Source organism: Aotus nancymaae, unplaced genomic scaffold (genome assembly GCF_030222135.1).
Source record: "Aotus nancymaae isolate 86718 unplaced genomic scaffold, 86718_ANA_hifiasm-v0.15.2.pri h1tg000041l, whole genome shotgun sequence".
Lineage (NCBI taxonomy): Eukaryota > Metazoa > Chordata > Mammalia > Primates > Aotidae > Aotus > Aotus nancymaae.
The window spans coordinates 27,517,784-27,531,157 of record NW_026988455.1 but is presented as its reverse complement, the minus strand read 5'-3'; the positions used below and the strand labels follow the sequence as shown (position 1 = coordinate 27,531,157).

The following is a 13,374-nucleotide window of genomic DNA, read 5'->3' as shown; positions in this document are numbered from 1 at the left end:
CTACATGTGTACATGCATGTAGATGTGGTTGTCCGTCAGACAAATACCAAAACAGAGGAACCTACTACAGAGTCTGAACTATGTCGTTCCTACCTATTCTTCCCATGCGACTATATCTAATTTGGAGAACAGCCTATGGGACAATCATCCTCAAAACAAATAACTCACCTTAGAGCTAGAAGTTTTGAAGTTATGAAGGTAATAGAAAGGAATCAACTTCAATAGAAGAAAGGAAATTGCCTGAGCTAAGCTTTGAAAAAGAGGGAGACCAACCAGCAAAAATAGTGGCAGTTGAGGGAATTTACCAGGCAAGGCAAACTGTACACAGAAAGCATAGATGCCTCCAACAGAACGATATGTTTAGGAGGTTCCAGAGAATTGTGTAGGTTATAGAATGAACTTGAGAGAATGGAATATGAGGCATAGAAGATGGAGAAACTGGGAAGAACCCAACTAGAGAACATACACATTTTGCTAAGAATTATTCTTAGAATCAAAGAGGAGCCAATGAACTGGTCTAAGTCGGGAGGAATCACTGACTACATCTAGTTAGACAATGCCCCCGGCAGTGGATTGACTGGTGGCACCAGGAATAGAGGCAGGGTGACCACTTATGAAAAAATAACGGGGCGTGAACTCTCATGGTGGTATGGGGATACACAGAAGAAGCAAGGCATGTTTGAGAGCATCTATGAAAAAATAACGGGGCGTGAACTCTCATGGTGGTATGGGGATACACAGAAGAAGCAAGGCATGTTTGAGAGCATCTATAACTGGATGGGGAGCTAGGGGTAATAAGGGAGGATCCTTTAACAGTAAGAGCTACGACTTCCTGAGCACCTAATGTGTGATAGGGGTATGTGAAGAGTCCTTTATAAACATTACCTCCTTAGCTTTATCATCCTCGTCTTACAGATGAGGAAACAGAGACCCAGAAAAATTCACTAGCTTAGGAATATGCAGCTGGCAAATTATGGAGCTGGAATTCAAATCTAGGTAAGACTGACTGACTCTCAACCTAGTCTGGGTCAGGCTAATTATCATTTCATCTGTTTGTTGATTCCAGGGATGCCAATATCAACAACCATGAAAGAGGATTCAGAAGGAAGGGCAGATTAATGGAGTTGGTTGCTACAGAAGGGAAGTGTTAAAGTGAAAGATAAGCTCATTCTGAGATGTCAGAGTTTGAGTTTCTTCTGAGAGAGCTAAGTGGTGATATCTAGAAAGTAGATACATAGTGATCATATCATAGAACACATGACAAAATAAGTAGATAGAAGACATTTCAGGAAAAAAAGGTCTTTGTGGCAGACAGAGGAAATGGAACTTAATTTGATGGGGAAAGGGGGCAAGGAAGCTCATTTTACTGAATACTTAGAATATGCTAGGCCTTGTACTTTAATGTATTATCTTTCTTAATCTTAAATGCCATAGAATTGTTATTTCCACTTTAGAGATGAGGAACTGAGTGCTTGTTATGAAGCTGAATGACTTTCTGGCATTGCAGAGCCAGCAAGTGGGAGACAGAATTTAAAACCAGAGTCTGATTCCAGAACCTCCGCCTACTACTTTGTTATCCTGCCTCTAAATTAGACAGATGCCTTTTTCTTCACATCGTTCCCATTCTGGAATTTGACACTGTTGACCCTTACAACACTACAAAGTCTAGGATTTATTCACAGCATATCATTCCAGTTCCTTTTCTTCATTTCTGTCTAGTCTCTCTCTCAATCTCTCTCTTTTTCCTCAAGGCTTTCAATGCAAAAAACTGTTTTATTTTCATCTTCAATTCGGACTGACAACCCCATATTTCTAATTGCTTTCTGGAATGTTAACTCTTTGAGATTATATATTCATGGCAAACTAAACATTTCCACACAGGTGTTCTCTGCAAACATTCCTAGTTCTCAAATACCTTTGACCTTCTGAAATACATACTGGCCTTCCTTCCTACTTGTAGGTACAAAATCCAGGAAATTTCCCCACTTGGAATCTCTCGTATCTTTTTCCTGTTAGTACCAATGACAGCCTGGCTGAAGTCCTGCTACCCTGTTGTCTAGATTAAACTTTCCCTAACAGAGACCACACCAGCTGCCTAAAAACCTTATGTTATGCTTTTATTGGGTCTTTTCCCTCCTGAAGAAACTTCAGTAACTTCCAAATATTTACAGACTTGACCTTATCTTCTAATATTTCCCATTTGAAAATCTCCAAATGTACCAATCTTCTTACTGCTCTCCAAAATATCCCACAGTAAGTATCATATTCACTTCTATGTACTTAGAAATGCCTTCTTTTGCCATCCTTTTCAAATTGTATTCACCGTCACCTGAGATCACAGCAAGTCCATCTCTTCCATCAGCCTTCCCTGTGCAACCCGTTCCCATATTCTCTCTTCTCAGAAGTTATTTAAACTGAATACTACCTTACATTGTTACGTAGTTTGGGAGATTATTTTACCTCTTAAAATATGGAAGGTTTCAAAAGAAAAACCTATACATTTTTAATTTTTCCACCATCCCTAAGTGCCCAACACAGTGCTGTGCAAATAGGAGGCACTCAATAAAAATACCTGGGGAGACTGCTTTTAAAGATACTAAGTTTTAAACATAGCCCTCTAGCTGTTATGAAATTCTTGTTCCATGCAATCTGCATTCCATTATTATTATAATCATCTGTGTGCCTAAGTCATTTCTAGTCTAAAAATGATTTGTTTTTAACATGGTTCCTTCTTAGGAAATATATACTGAGGTATTTAGGGGAAAGGACATAATGTCTACAGCTTAATCTCAAATGGTACAGGAAGAAATGGAGAGCAAGCAAAAGATGGAATGATGAATCAAATATGGAAAATGTTAATTGGTAGATCTGAATAAAAGCTATATGTGGAGCTCTTTATGCAACTTTTGGGGCTTTCCTTTAAATCTGAAATTATTTCAAAACACAAAGTTAAAGTCTAGATAAGTGCTAAAAAATTAATAGTTGATCGGGCACAGTGGCTAACACCTGTAATCCCAGCACTTTGGGAGGCCAAGGCGGACGGATCAAGAGTTCAGGAGCTTAAGACCATCCTGGCTAACATGGTAAAACCTGTTTCTATTAAAAATACAAAAAATTAGCTAGGTGTGGTGGCATGAGCCTGTAGTCTCAGCTACTTGGGAGGCTGAGGCAAGAGAATCATTTGAACCTGGGAGGTGGAGGTTGCAGTGAGCCAACATCGTGCCACTGAACTCCAGCCTGGGCCACGGAGCGAGACTCTGGCTCAAAAAAAAATAAAAAATAAAAAAATCAAAATTAATAGTCATGGTAACTCAGTACTTTAGTTTCTTTGCACAACCTTCAAAACAAAACAAAACAAAACATGTGACCTTTAGAGGTGGAATTCCTAAGTTAGGGAAATGTTTATTTCAATGACCAAAGAAAAGTGTATCAATGCACTTCTTTTTTTATATTGTTTTCTGCCCTCTGTGAACAAATCAATGCACATTTAAGAACACAAAGCCCAACCCAATCTCTGTATACTTTAGGTTAACTTTTGTTGGGAATAAACCAAAATTAAGATTTTTTTTCCCTTGTGTTATTTAAATAACATGATATGTACTTTATTAACTCCTGGAAAAAAAATGCAAAGAAAAAGGGCACTCTAGGTGTGTACGTATGTGTACGTCTAGGTGTGTGTGCACATTCATGCTGTGACTTAAAAGTCTGTTCTTAACTGAAATGTACAAAAGCTTTTCATGGAAAGACCATGGATTTTAAGTTTCCTGAGGACGGGGGCCGTATATTGTTCACCCTCATTCTCAGCTCTTGGCACAGAAGTTTGCTGAACTACATTTTAAAGGAAGATTTTTCATTGTTAACAGTATCCATAGCTGCCATGGCAACAAAAGGGTATGTTAACAGCATTTCAATTCTGTCCATGGCTTAAAAAATCTATATATTTTATAGCTGTAAATACTCTAGAAATTACCCAGGCTAATTTTCTCAATTTATCAATGAAAAAAGAGATCAGTCCAGGCATGGTGGCTCACACCTACACTCCCAGCACTTTGGGAGGCCAAGGCAGGAGGATCACCTTAGCCCAAGAGTTCAGAGACTAGCCTGGACAACCTAGCATGACCCCATTTCTTAAAAAAAAAAATGAAAATAGAAAAAAAAAAGAAATCGATCACTTCAAGTGAAGGACTTGTTTAGGGTCATATACAGCTTCTTGAGCAGAACAGGCAATTCACCCACATGCCCAGTCCAGAGTGCTTTCCCTTCCTGACACTTCACACCATTAGCAACTCCTACACTTTGACTTACACAATACCGATAAAAGAAAATAATTTACAGACTTTCTTGACTGTCTGGTGTAGGCTTTGTCTTGAAATAAAACTGAGGTAGGCAACAATATACCCATAAATTATTACCAATTCCTCAGTCTTTCATACTTAAGCATACAAGATTTTAAAAAGACATTAATATTACAATTATTCTATAAATGAGCCATTACACTGCTTCATGGCATTAGTAAACTCTAAGTACAATTGGCCCTTCTTGTCTGTGGGTCCTGCATCCCCATATTTAACCAAACACAAACCAAAAATATTTGAGGGAAAAAAGCAACTAATAAAAAACTAACAATACAACAATAAAAAAAAATACAAATAAAAAATACAGTATAACAACTATTTACATAGCATTTACACTGTATTAGATATAATTTAGAGATGACTAAAAGTATATGGAAGGATGTATATAGGTTATATGCAAATACTATGTTATTTTATATAAGGAACTTGAGCATCTAAGGATTTTTTTATCTACTGGGGAGGGGAGAGGAGAGGGATGAGGAGTGTGCCTGGAACTAACACCCCATGGATACAGAGGGAAGACTATACAAAACACTAATTAAAAAGTCAAAAATATTTTTAGAAAAAGTTTACAGAGGTACCTGAATGTTTTCTGAGGACTCGTGCTAATTCTTCAATAGTTCTGACACAGTCTAATCCCTGCAACAAAGAAGGTACAAAGAACTTAATAAAAACTGGAAGACAGGTTCTGAAACTGGCTATAGTTTACATTACCTTCAGAAATAATGAAATTAATTTCAAGTCAGCCTCTCTGTATATTTTTCCTTTCTAGTTGGGTATCAGAGTCAGTATTCACAGGAAATATCCTGAGGGTACAAAAACCACTGAACACCCAATATATCCTAATTGTTTTTGGGTGTGCAACAAAGGCTAAAATCAGTCATGAAGCCTATGGACCCAGGGCTTCCAAAAACGTCTGAACCATAGTGAGGACCTTCATTACTTCCCCTCCACATAATTATGTCTCTCAGAAATACCCCATGTCCCAGACTATATAAAAGGAGGCTTCTGTGCTCCAGCTTATTTATTCTAAGTAGAGCTTCATTATAGTTTAGGAGTTGATGAATTGCTGTGGAGAGTGATTAAGCTCAAATTATTTCCTGATAGGACTAGCCAGAATTATAATGTATAAAACTAAAGTCATACAGCAAATATGAATAGTATTTCAAATAAATCATTCTTAAAAACATTTGGGCTGACTCTATCAACACAGGACTGTTTGATGGTTATAAAAATCCCAGAACATATTTGGAATGTTAGTTTAGAAATGCCCTCAAAAAGAGTTTATAAGCCAACTAAAAAAAATAAAAAAAAAAACCTTGAGGATGTATGATAGGGTCATTCCATATGTTGGGCCAATCTTGCTTATATACTTTATTCAAATTCAGGCTAGATCACTTTTGACTATTTTCCCAAATCAGGTATATCCTCAAAACATAAAGACTTGAAACAAGAAAAGGTACAAAAAGGTCGTCAGCAACAGCAGCATCATTCATGTAGATATCTAGCATTTGGACTGCTGTCAAGATTTATAAGGAATAGGGACTCAGCACTTCCCAGACTTTATACTTTGATATGGTATTTTATATTTTATAAATGCCTTCAGATAACCCAGGGGCTGGCAAGCTTGTTTTCCTTTGCGCGCCATATGGTCTCTTACAACCACTAAATTCTGCGCTTACAGAGCGAAAGCGGCCATAGGCATTACATAAGTGAGTAGGTATGATTCTGTTCCAATACAACTTTATTTACAAAAACAGGCAGTGGGGGGCTGAATTTAGCCCAAAGGCCACTATTTGCTGACTCCTGACATACATGATCCATGATAATGTATACAAAAATCAGTGGAGGCAGGAGGAACAGGTATTAAACTTTATTGATTATTTACCAAAGACCACATGTTTAGTTACTGATGAAACCAAGTTTATCTCAAATCCAGGTCTCTGGACTATAAGGTTAGTACTCTTATCATTTACCACACCACCCATCTGGTAAAAAAACTTTACAGATAACCTTATGTGGGTGTGTGATCCAAGTTGGCACAGTAGCCAAGCCAATGAGACACTGGAGAGGCTGGTTTGGCTATGTAGAATTCCCAGGCATCACTTTCCAATCCACTTTTTGCTACAGGGTGAAAGTACAACCTCTCTACTCCTCACATTCCTCACAACCTTTCTAAGCTATTTAATGTATTTGGCCAGAGACTATGCCAAACAGCACACTCCATAGGGTATGCCCTGATAAATTTGGAAAATACCAAGCTGTAATGTCAGTCTAGATTGGTCAAATCACACTGCCACAGCAAATGGAAGTTTTATGTGGTCACTGTACCTCAGCAGTTTCAAGTCCATTAATTGTCATACAGACGTCAAGGTCACTCTGTTTGAACCCAAATCCATTTTTGGAGGAGCCAAACAGGCTCAATTTAGTTCCTGTTAGGGATATATGAAAAGTAATAACTAATTACCTGAGTACATTTAATTTTTGATCAAAATGGCCCTCTCATGAAGCAAAGATACCCAGTTGTTTAACTATCCTATATTTATCTCATACTTATGTTCTCTGATTAACTGGTCATTTATTCTAAAATCTTTTTTTCAAAGTTTCTTTTACATATAAGCTGTATATGGCAAGAAGGATTACCAGTGCTACTTTATTCTGAAATGCAAAGACATTTCAAGGAAAATGTTAGATCACCTCAACACGTTTAATAATGTAAGCTTAACTTTGACTCTAAACATAGTATTACATGAAACTCATTTATGGCACTTGCTAGAATAAACCCTACACTATTTCTGTTGGTAAACGAGGATTGGGCAGACCAAGGACCATGCTGGGTATATCGCAAAACAATGGAAACCCTGATTCTCAAAATCAGTGTGCTCATAACACATGAACTCATTTGGAAGAAAGGTCACACAACTTTTCTTAAAAATAAAAAACAAATAATTTACCTGGAAAGTCCTGTCTTATGAAACTTTCTAGGTTTTGCCGAATATGTTCACGAGCCTGATCTTCTATAATTGTTGGAGAAAAATCCTCTGTTTAAAAATAAATAGATATATTAAGAAAATAAGACTGTTGACACTTTTTAATTTTTAGAAAATAAAACTTATAAACTTAAATTCAAAAATTCCTAAACTATTGTGTCTTCTCAGTAGACAGTTCATTAACAAGGTAAAATTTATTTATTTATTTTTGACACAAGGTCTGGCTCTGTCGGCCAGGCTGTAGTACAGTGGTGCAATCTTAACTTACTGCAACCTCTGCCTTCCAGGCTCAAGCCATCCTCCCACCTCAGCCTCCCCAGTAGCTAAGACTACAGGCATGTACCACCATGCCTGGCTAATTTTTGTAACGGCAATGTAAAATTTAAAATGTCCTTTTTTAAGACTCTAAGAAGTGCTCTTGAAATGGAAAATAATTTAAACAGGGGATCTGCACTTGGATTTCCCGAAAGACACCAGCATTACAGAAAGGGCCTTCAGGGATCATCACCCCACAAAAGTATGAATTTAAAAGTTTGTGAACTTTGCATGTATTTTTTTCCCTAAGGAGAACCTAGGTTTTTTTCATAGCTCATAATACCCAAAAAATGTTTCAAAAAAAAAAAAAAAGCACTGGTTAAGAAAATGTGCCTTCTGGCACAGATGAACACCTTATGATGAAGTCACGTGAAACAAGTTCCTTTATTTTAAGCAGCTGAACATCTCCCCTTTAAATGTTTTCTTTTTGTAAAACTTTAAGCCTCTCTACACCAATGCTTCCCCAAACTCATGTTCCTAAAGGGTTGTTATGTAGGCTATTATTTAGTGTTACTTGAAAAGTATTCTATGTTCAAATTTTAGAAATAATATTTCTCAGATACCTTTATTATGCTAATATGTCCTGGAAATCTCTAAAGGAGATTGACTGTCCCTAAGAGAGAAGGGAGTGTGTAGCATTATTCCCTACTTGGCCCGGGTATACTTCTGGTGATGAAATATTAACTGCATGTAGAAAAACATTTCAAAGGATACCATTTGGGAATTGCTAGTACTCTAGTTTTAAGACTTAAAAGAGCCTCAGCAAGGCAACTTTCGGCCCCTCAAAGAGACAGTACTTTGAAATTCATATTGAGATTTTACCCTCTCCCAACCATTTTGGAAAAATTATGAACTGAGACTCTTCAGAAAATATCTTTTTTTCTGGAAGAAAATGTCCCTCCCTTACTATCATCCTTACTTTATACCCTGGCTTCTAACAGTCCATCCATTTTTGTAGCAAACTTTTCAAAAACAGTTATATAACCTGGTCCCATCTTTCTGGGGCCTGGATCTGCTTACACAGCAGGAAGGATAACACCACCAACCTTTACATAGCCCAGCTGGCCATGAAAGTGTGTCCAGGCTTCAAGTAACTCAAATTTTAATTTTTGGCGGGGCGCTTTGGCTCACACCTATAATCCCAGTACTTTGGGAGGTCAAGGCAAGGGAATCACTGGAGGTCAGGAGTTTGACACTAGCCTGGCCAACATGGTAAAACCCCATCTTTATTAAAAATGCAAAAAAAAAAAAAAAAAATTAGCCTGACATGATGGCGCATGACTGTAATCCCAGCTACTCAGGAGGCGGAGGCGGGAGGATTGCTTGAACCCAGGAGGCAGAGGTTGCAGTGAGCTGAGATCTCACCGCTGCACTCCAGCCTGGGTGACAGAGCTAGACTTCGTCACACACAGAAAAATCTTTCTTGGTAGAGTAATGGAAAATTGAAATGGGGAAAGATATTAATACTAGGCTTTAAAAAGAAACCTGCTGGCCAGGCACGGTGGCTCAAGCCTGTAATCCCAGCTCTTTAGGAGACTGAGCTGGGTGAAACACTTGAGGTCAGGAGTTCGAGACCAGCTTGGCCAATATGATGAAACCCCATATCTACAAAAAATACAAGAACTAGCTGGGTTATGGTGATGCATGCCTCTAATACCAGCTACTCAGGTGGCTGAAGCAGAAAAATTGCTTGAACCCAGGAGTTAGAGGCTGTGATCAGCTGATACCCTGCTACTGCATTCCATCCTGGGGGACAGAGAAAGACCCTGTCTCCCCACCAACCTCTAAAAAAATGAAACCTGCTGATTGGTATATACCTTGATGCAACAATTATGCTGTTAAGAAAAGGAAGTACGAAAGACACTTGGCATTAAAAGAAAAACAATGGTGAACACAGGGAAACTGTATCTCTACAATAATTAAAAAATCAGTCAGAAAGAAGAAAAAAACATCAGTCAGGCATAGTGGCATACACCTGTGCTCCCAGCTGCTTCGGAGGTTGAGGTGAGAGGATAACTTTAGTCTGGGTAGGTTTAGGCTGCAGTGGCTTATGATTGTTCTGCTACACTTCAGCCTGGGTGACAGAGTGAGATCCTGTCTCAAAAAATTTAAAAAAAAATTTTTTTTTTAATAAAAAAGACCCTCTCTGCTTCTCTCATCTTTCTTTGACATCTATTGAGTGTCGCAAATGGAACAGACATGATATGGCACACTGTGGATACAACAGAGAATGGAATAGACTTGTTCCTTAATGTTTAGAGAGCTAATAGTGATTCTAATCACTCCAGTAAATGTCAATTTAGTATTCTGACAAATCAAAAGAAATGTGAATAACTTACTATAACACTGGATACAAACTTGATCTAAGATATTTAAAAACTTGGGTGTTAAAGGTGGCAGAGGTTCTAGATGGATTCTTTTGAAGTCTTCAGGACAGTCCTTCTTTAGATGACCCTCTCGTTTGCATAAGCTGCACACCACCATAGGAGACTGCAGGAATATGGCAAAGCAAAACAAGACTTAACACTTTATTTGCCAAATAAAGGAGTCTGGAATCATTTTTTTAAAAGTACATAGTCTCCCATCCACTTTCCAAAGGAAACAAAAATATAACAGGCATCCATTCAAATGATCTGAGAGATGGGGACATCCTATGGTATCCTTAGGAGAACAAGGTAGTTATTTTCACTACTAATAGCCTTCCCTTCCTCTGCTAATTCCCATGAGTCTTAAGGAGGAAAGTGGACCAAGCAGTCAAACGCCAACTTGTTAAACACTACCAAACTAGGAAAACTGCTAGTATATAAAAATTGAAATTACATGCATTCAAATTGCTTAAAATCTCCTAGTTCTATGTCTAGTTGTGGTACTGATTACCTTGCCTTTGGTGAAGATAAGTTTACTGAATTCATAAAAAAAATCAGACTGATCCACAGGTGAATTTTCTTCACATACATTTTCTTCCTTAAGACTTATTTTGTTAAGTTCCACTAGCAGAGCTCCATCTACATGTTTCCCACAATCTTTCACATCTTCATACTTAGCAGGCTCGCCTAACTCATCATCCTCTTCAGATAGGGCATCCTCATCCCCTGACCCAGTGTACGTGTTGTCTAACTCATCTTCGTTAGCCATGCCATCTTCATCTTCCTTTTGGTTAATGGTGAGCCTAGGTTCTTCTTCCTCCTCTTCTTCATCCTCCTCCTCCTCTTCATCAGAGGGAATCATTTCTGACGCCTGGCCCTGTACTGAGTAGGTAAAGTGGTTTAGAGAGTCTTCTAGTTCCTCAGTACCTTCTATACTTTCTCCATCGAGATCAACCTTGTCATTTAAAGTAGCAAGTCCATCACACTCTTTAGCTGTGGGATTTTGGAAGCCTTCTAAATCCAAAGTGTTGTCTGACTCATTATTACATGTGCTGCCACAGATGACACGCTCCCCATGTTTCTGATCAACAGTAAACAGATGCTTGCCCTTCCTTCCAATTTTCTCTTTCTCATTTTTCATTCCTGTTTCTTGATGGTGCACTTTATCAACCTCGTAATCATCACAGTTAACATCTGCCTGGATACAGTCTGAGTTTTCGGGGTGGACACTGATGTGTTCATTTCCCATTTTTTCTGTTGGTGGGCTTCCAAAGCTTTCAGCAGTCTCTTTAAGAGTAACTGGCTGTACCTTACAGGTATTTGCAGCTGAACTGGTAGCACCAGGACCTTGAGCCAAAACTGAGTTTTTGAGTTTATCATCTTTTGCTTGTATATCTGGATCATGATTTACTACTTCTTTAGAATGTTCTGAAATACATGTAACTGCATTCAGGGGCTTTGGAAGGCTGGATTTTGTAATTTTGTGTGGAAGAGCAAAATACTTGTATGTTGTCCTTAAACAATGAAGTATATATTCAAACACAGGTTGACTATTTAGGGTCCTTGCCACATTTCTTTTAACAGAATAAGGATCTGTAATAAAAAAAAAAAAAAAAGAAAAAAATCCATGTCTTCATATACTACTATATTTCATGTTTTAAAAATTAGCCTGCTGCAGATAAAAACAGACAACAAACAACAGTAAAATTTATCTTTTACTTTATAGGCTTTAAAAAAAAACAACTGGGGGTGGAGAGTAAGAAAATAGAGTTTAAGAACAAAAAGCAGTATTTTCTGAAACATCTGCTCTATGAAGGGAACCCATTCTGTTCAGAACCAGTACCCCTTCTCCCTATTGTGCTCTGTGACTGTGGAGGTAGAAAAGATGTTATCAGCATGGCTCTCAGGCCCTCGGGAAGGAAGATCTTCCCACCAGGCTCTGCTGCTGAGTGCTCTGCCTCCCCACTCAGCCAGGCCCTGCGGTTTATCGAGCTTACCTCCACTCTTCTGCCCTGGGAAGCCCCATCACTGAATTGGCTGGACTGAATTTCAGGGGCGAGAGGGAGGCACCAGGAGGAGACACCACTTCTCTCAATCTTTTCTCCTCCCCTAGAACTCCAGCAGGTTAGGCAATTGGCCAGAAGAGCTGAGCCAGAGAAACTGCAGGGGAGGGTTTAAAAATGTGAGATCCCCATGACTGCACACAGAATTTATGCAAAATGCAAAAAACCCTCTTATGCAACATAAAGCTTGAAAAAAAATCAAGCAAAAATAAGAGAATTCCATTTAGGAGGTTCTTTAAATTATTTAAAGGAGGAGAATTAAGATTTCTAGAGGGGCTTCAACTTCCTGACTTTGCAAAGCTGAGAAGATCTAGTCCATTTAATGATGTCTACAGGGCACATCAGTGTATCTTTGGTAAAGTGATTTCAGTTAAATAAGCCTTCACTAAAAATGTGTTTTTATGAATTAAGTTCTAAATGTTACTGTAGATACGTCAAAAATAACTACTCATTCTCTCTACTGGAGAGGAATCCAGTGGAGAATGACATTTTTGACGAGAAAATCGTCCTCACCTTTGCAAAACTAAACGACTTCAACAATCCACAAAAGGACTGAATTTAATGGTAAAGAGGAAAGGGGGATTTACACATCACTTTGAAAAACATATTTTAGGCATTTAAGTGGTTAAGCAATCTACAAATAAAGCAAGGACTCAGCCAGCCAATATTCAAGTTGTTTATATTTTAAAAACCCAGGGTGAACAGTTTGATTCCTTGAAATGACCCACTGTAACACATGCAAGATTCTAACTATTTATTTCCCTTTGAGGGCAGGCCTACCTTACTTGTAGGAGCTGAAAAGAGACTGAAATAAAAGCATGCTATTAGACTGGTACCTTCAAAGAAAAAAAAGGGGTGGTGGTGGGAGGGAATTAAAGATAAACACTTTGAGATACCTTCAATGGCAATGCGCTTCTTGGGCCAATCCTTCAATTCCCGAGATACCAATTCTTTGACACGAATACTTATCACTAAATCAGCCAAATTAAATTCTAAAGCATAGAATCGAAGCAATTCCACCCAGAGCTGCCCAACTGGTACTGAAGGCTGGTGTTTCATATCCAATATTAATGACACCTATTAATAGCAAAGAGAAACATACAGGTTATTTCTGATGTAAGTATAATCTGGAAAATTAAAGATCATTCAAGCATCAAATTTAAAAAATCTCGAAAACCTTAGCAAAGATATAAACCTGACAATGCATCTAGATAAATCAATTCTAACTTCTATTTTGTTTGTAGTAAAATATTACTTCACTGCACTATTAGGATTAGAATATGCT

The 13,374-nt window shown here is 38.1% G+C and overlaps 1 protein-coding gene across 7 annotated transcripts in view; it reads right to left on the bottom strand.

The window, feature by feature from the left end:
- TUT7 (terminal uridylyl transferase 7) overlaps positions 1-13,374 on the bottom strand; it is a 67,274-nt gene that overhangs the window by 26,388 nt on the left and 27,512 nt on the right. For all 7 annotated transcript variants that reach the window (XM_012463667.2, XM_012463706.2, XM_064361610.1 and 4 more), the window contains exons 12-17: positions 12,986-13,166; positions 10,538-11,619; positions 10,000-10,150; positions 7,310-7,396; positions 6,687-6,787; positions 4,937-4,994 (exon numbers count right to left, since the gene is read on the bottom strand). In XM_012463667.2, coding sequence (XP_012319090.2) covers positions 4,937-4,994; positions 6,687-6,787; positions 7,310-7,396; positions 10,000-10,150; positions 10,538-11,619; positions 12,986-13,166 — 1,660 coding nt within the window. The remainder of the gene's footprint in view (positions 1-4,936; positions 4,995-6,686; positions 6,788-7,309; positions 7,397-9,999; positions 10,151-10,537; positions 11,620-12,985; positions 13,167-13,374) is intronic.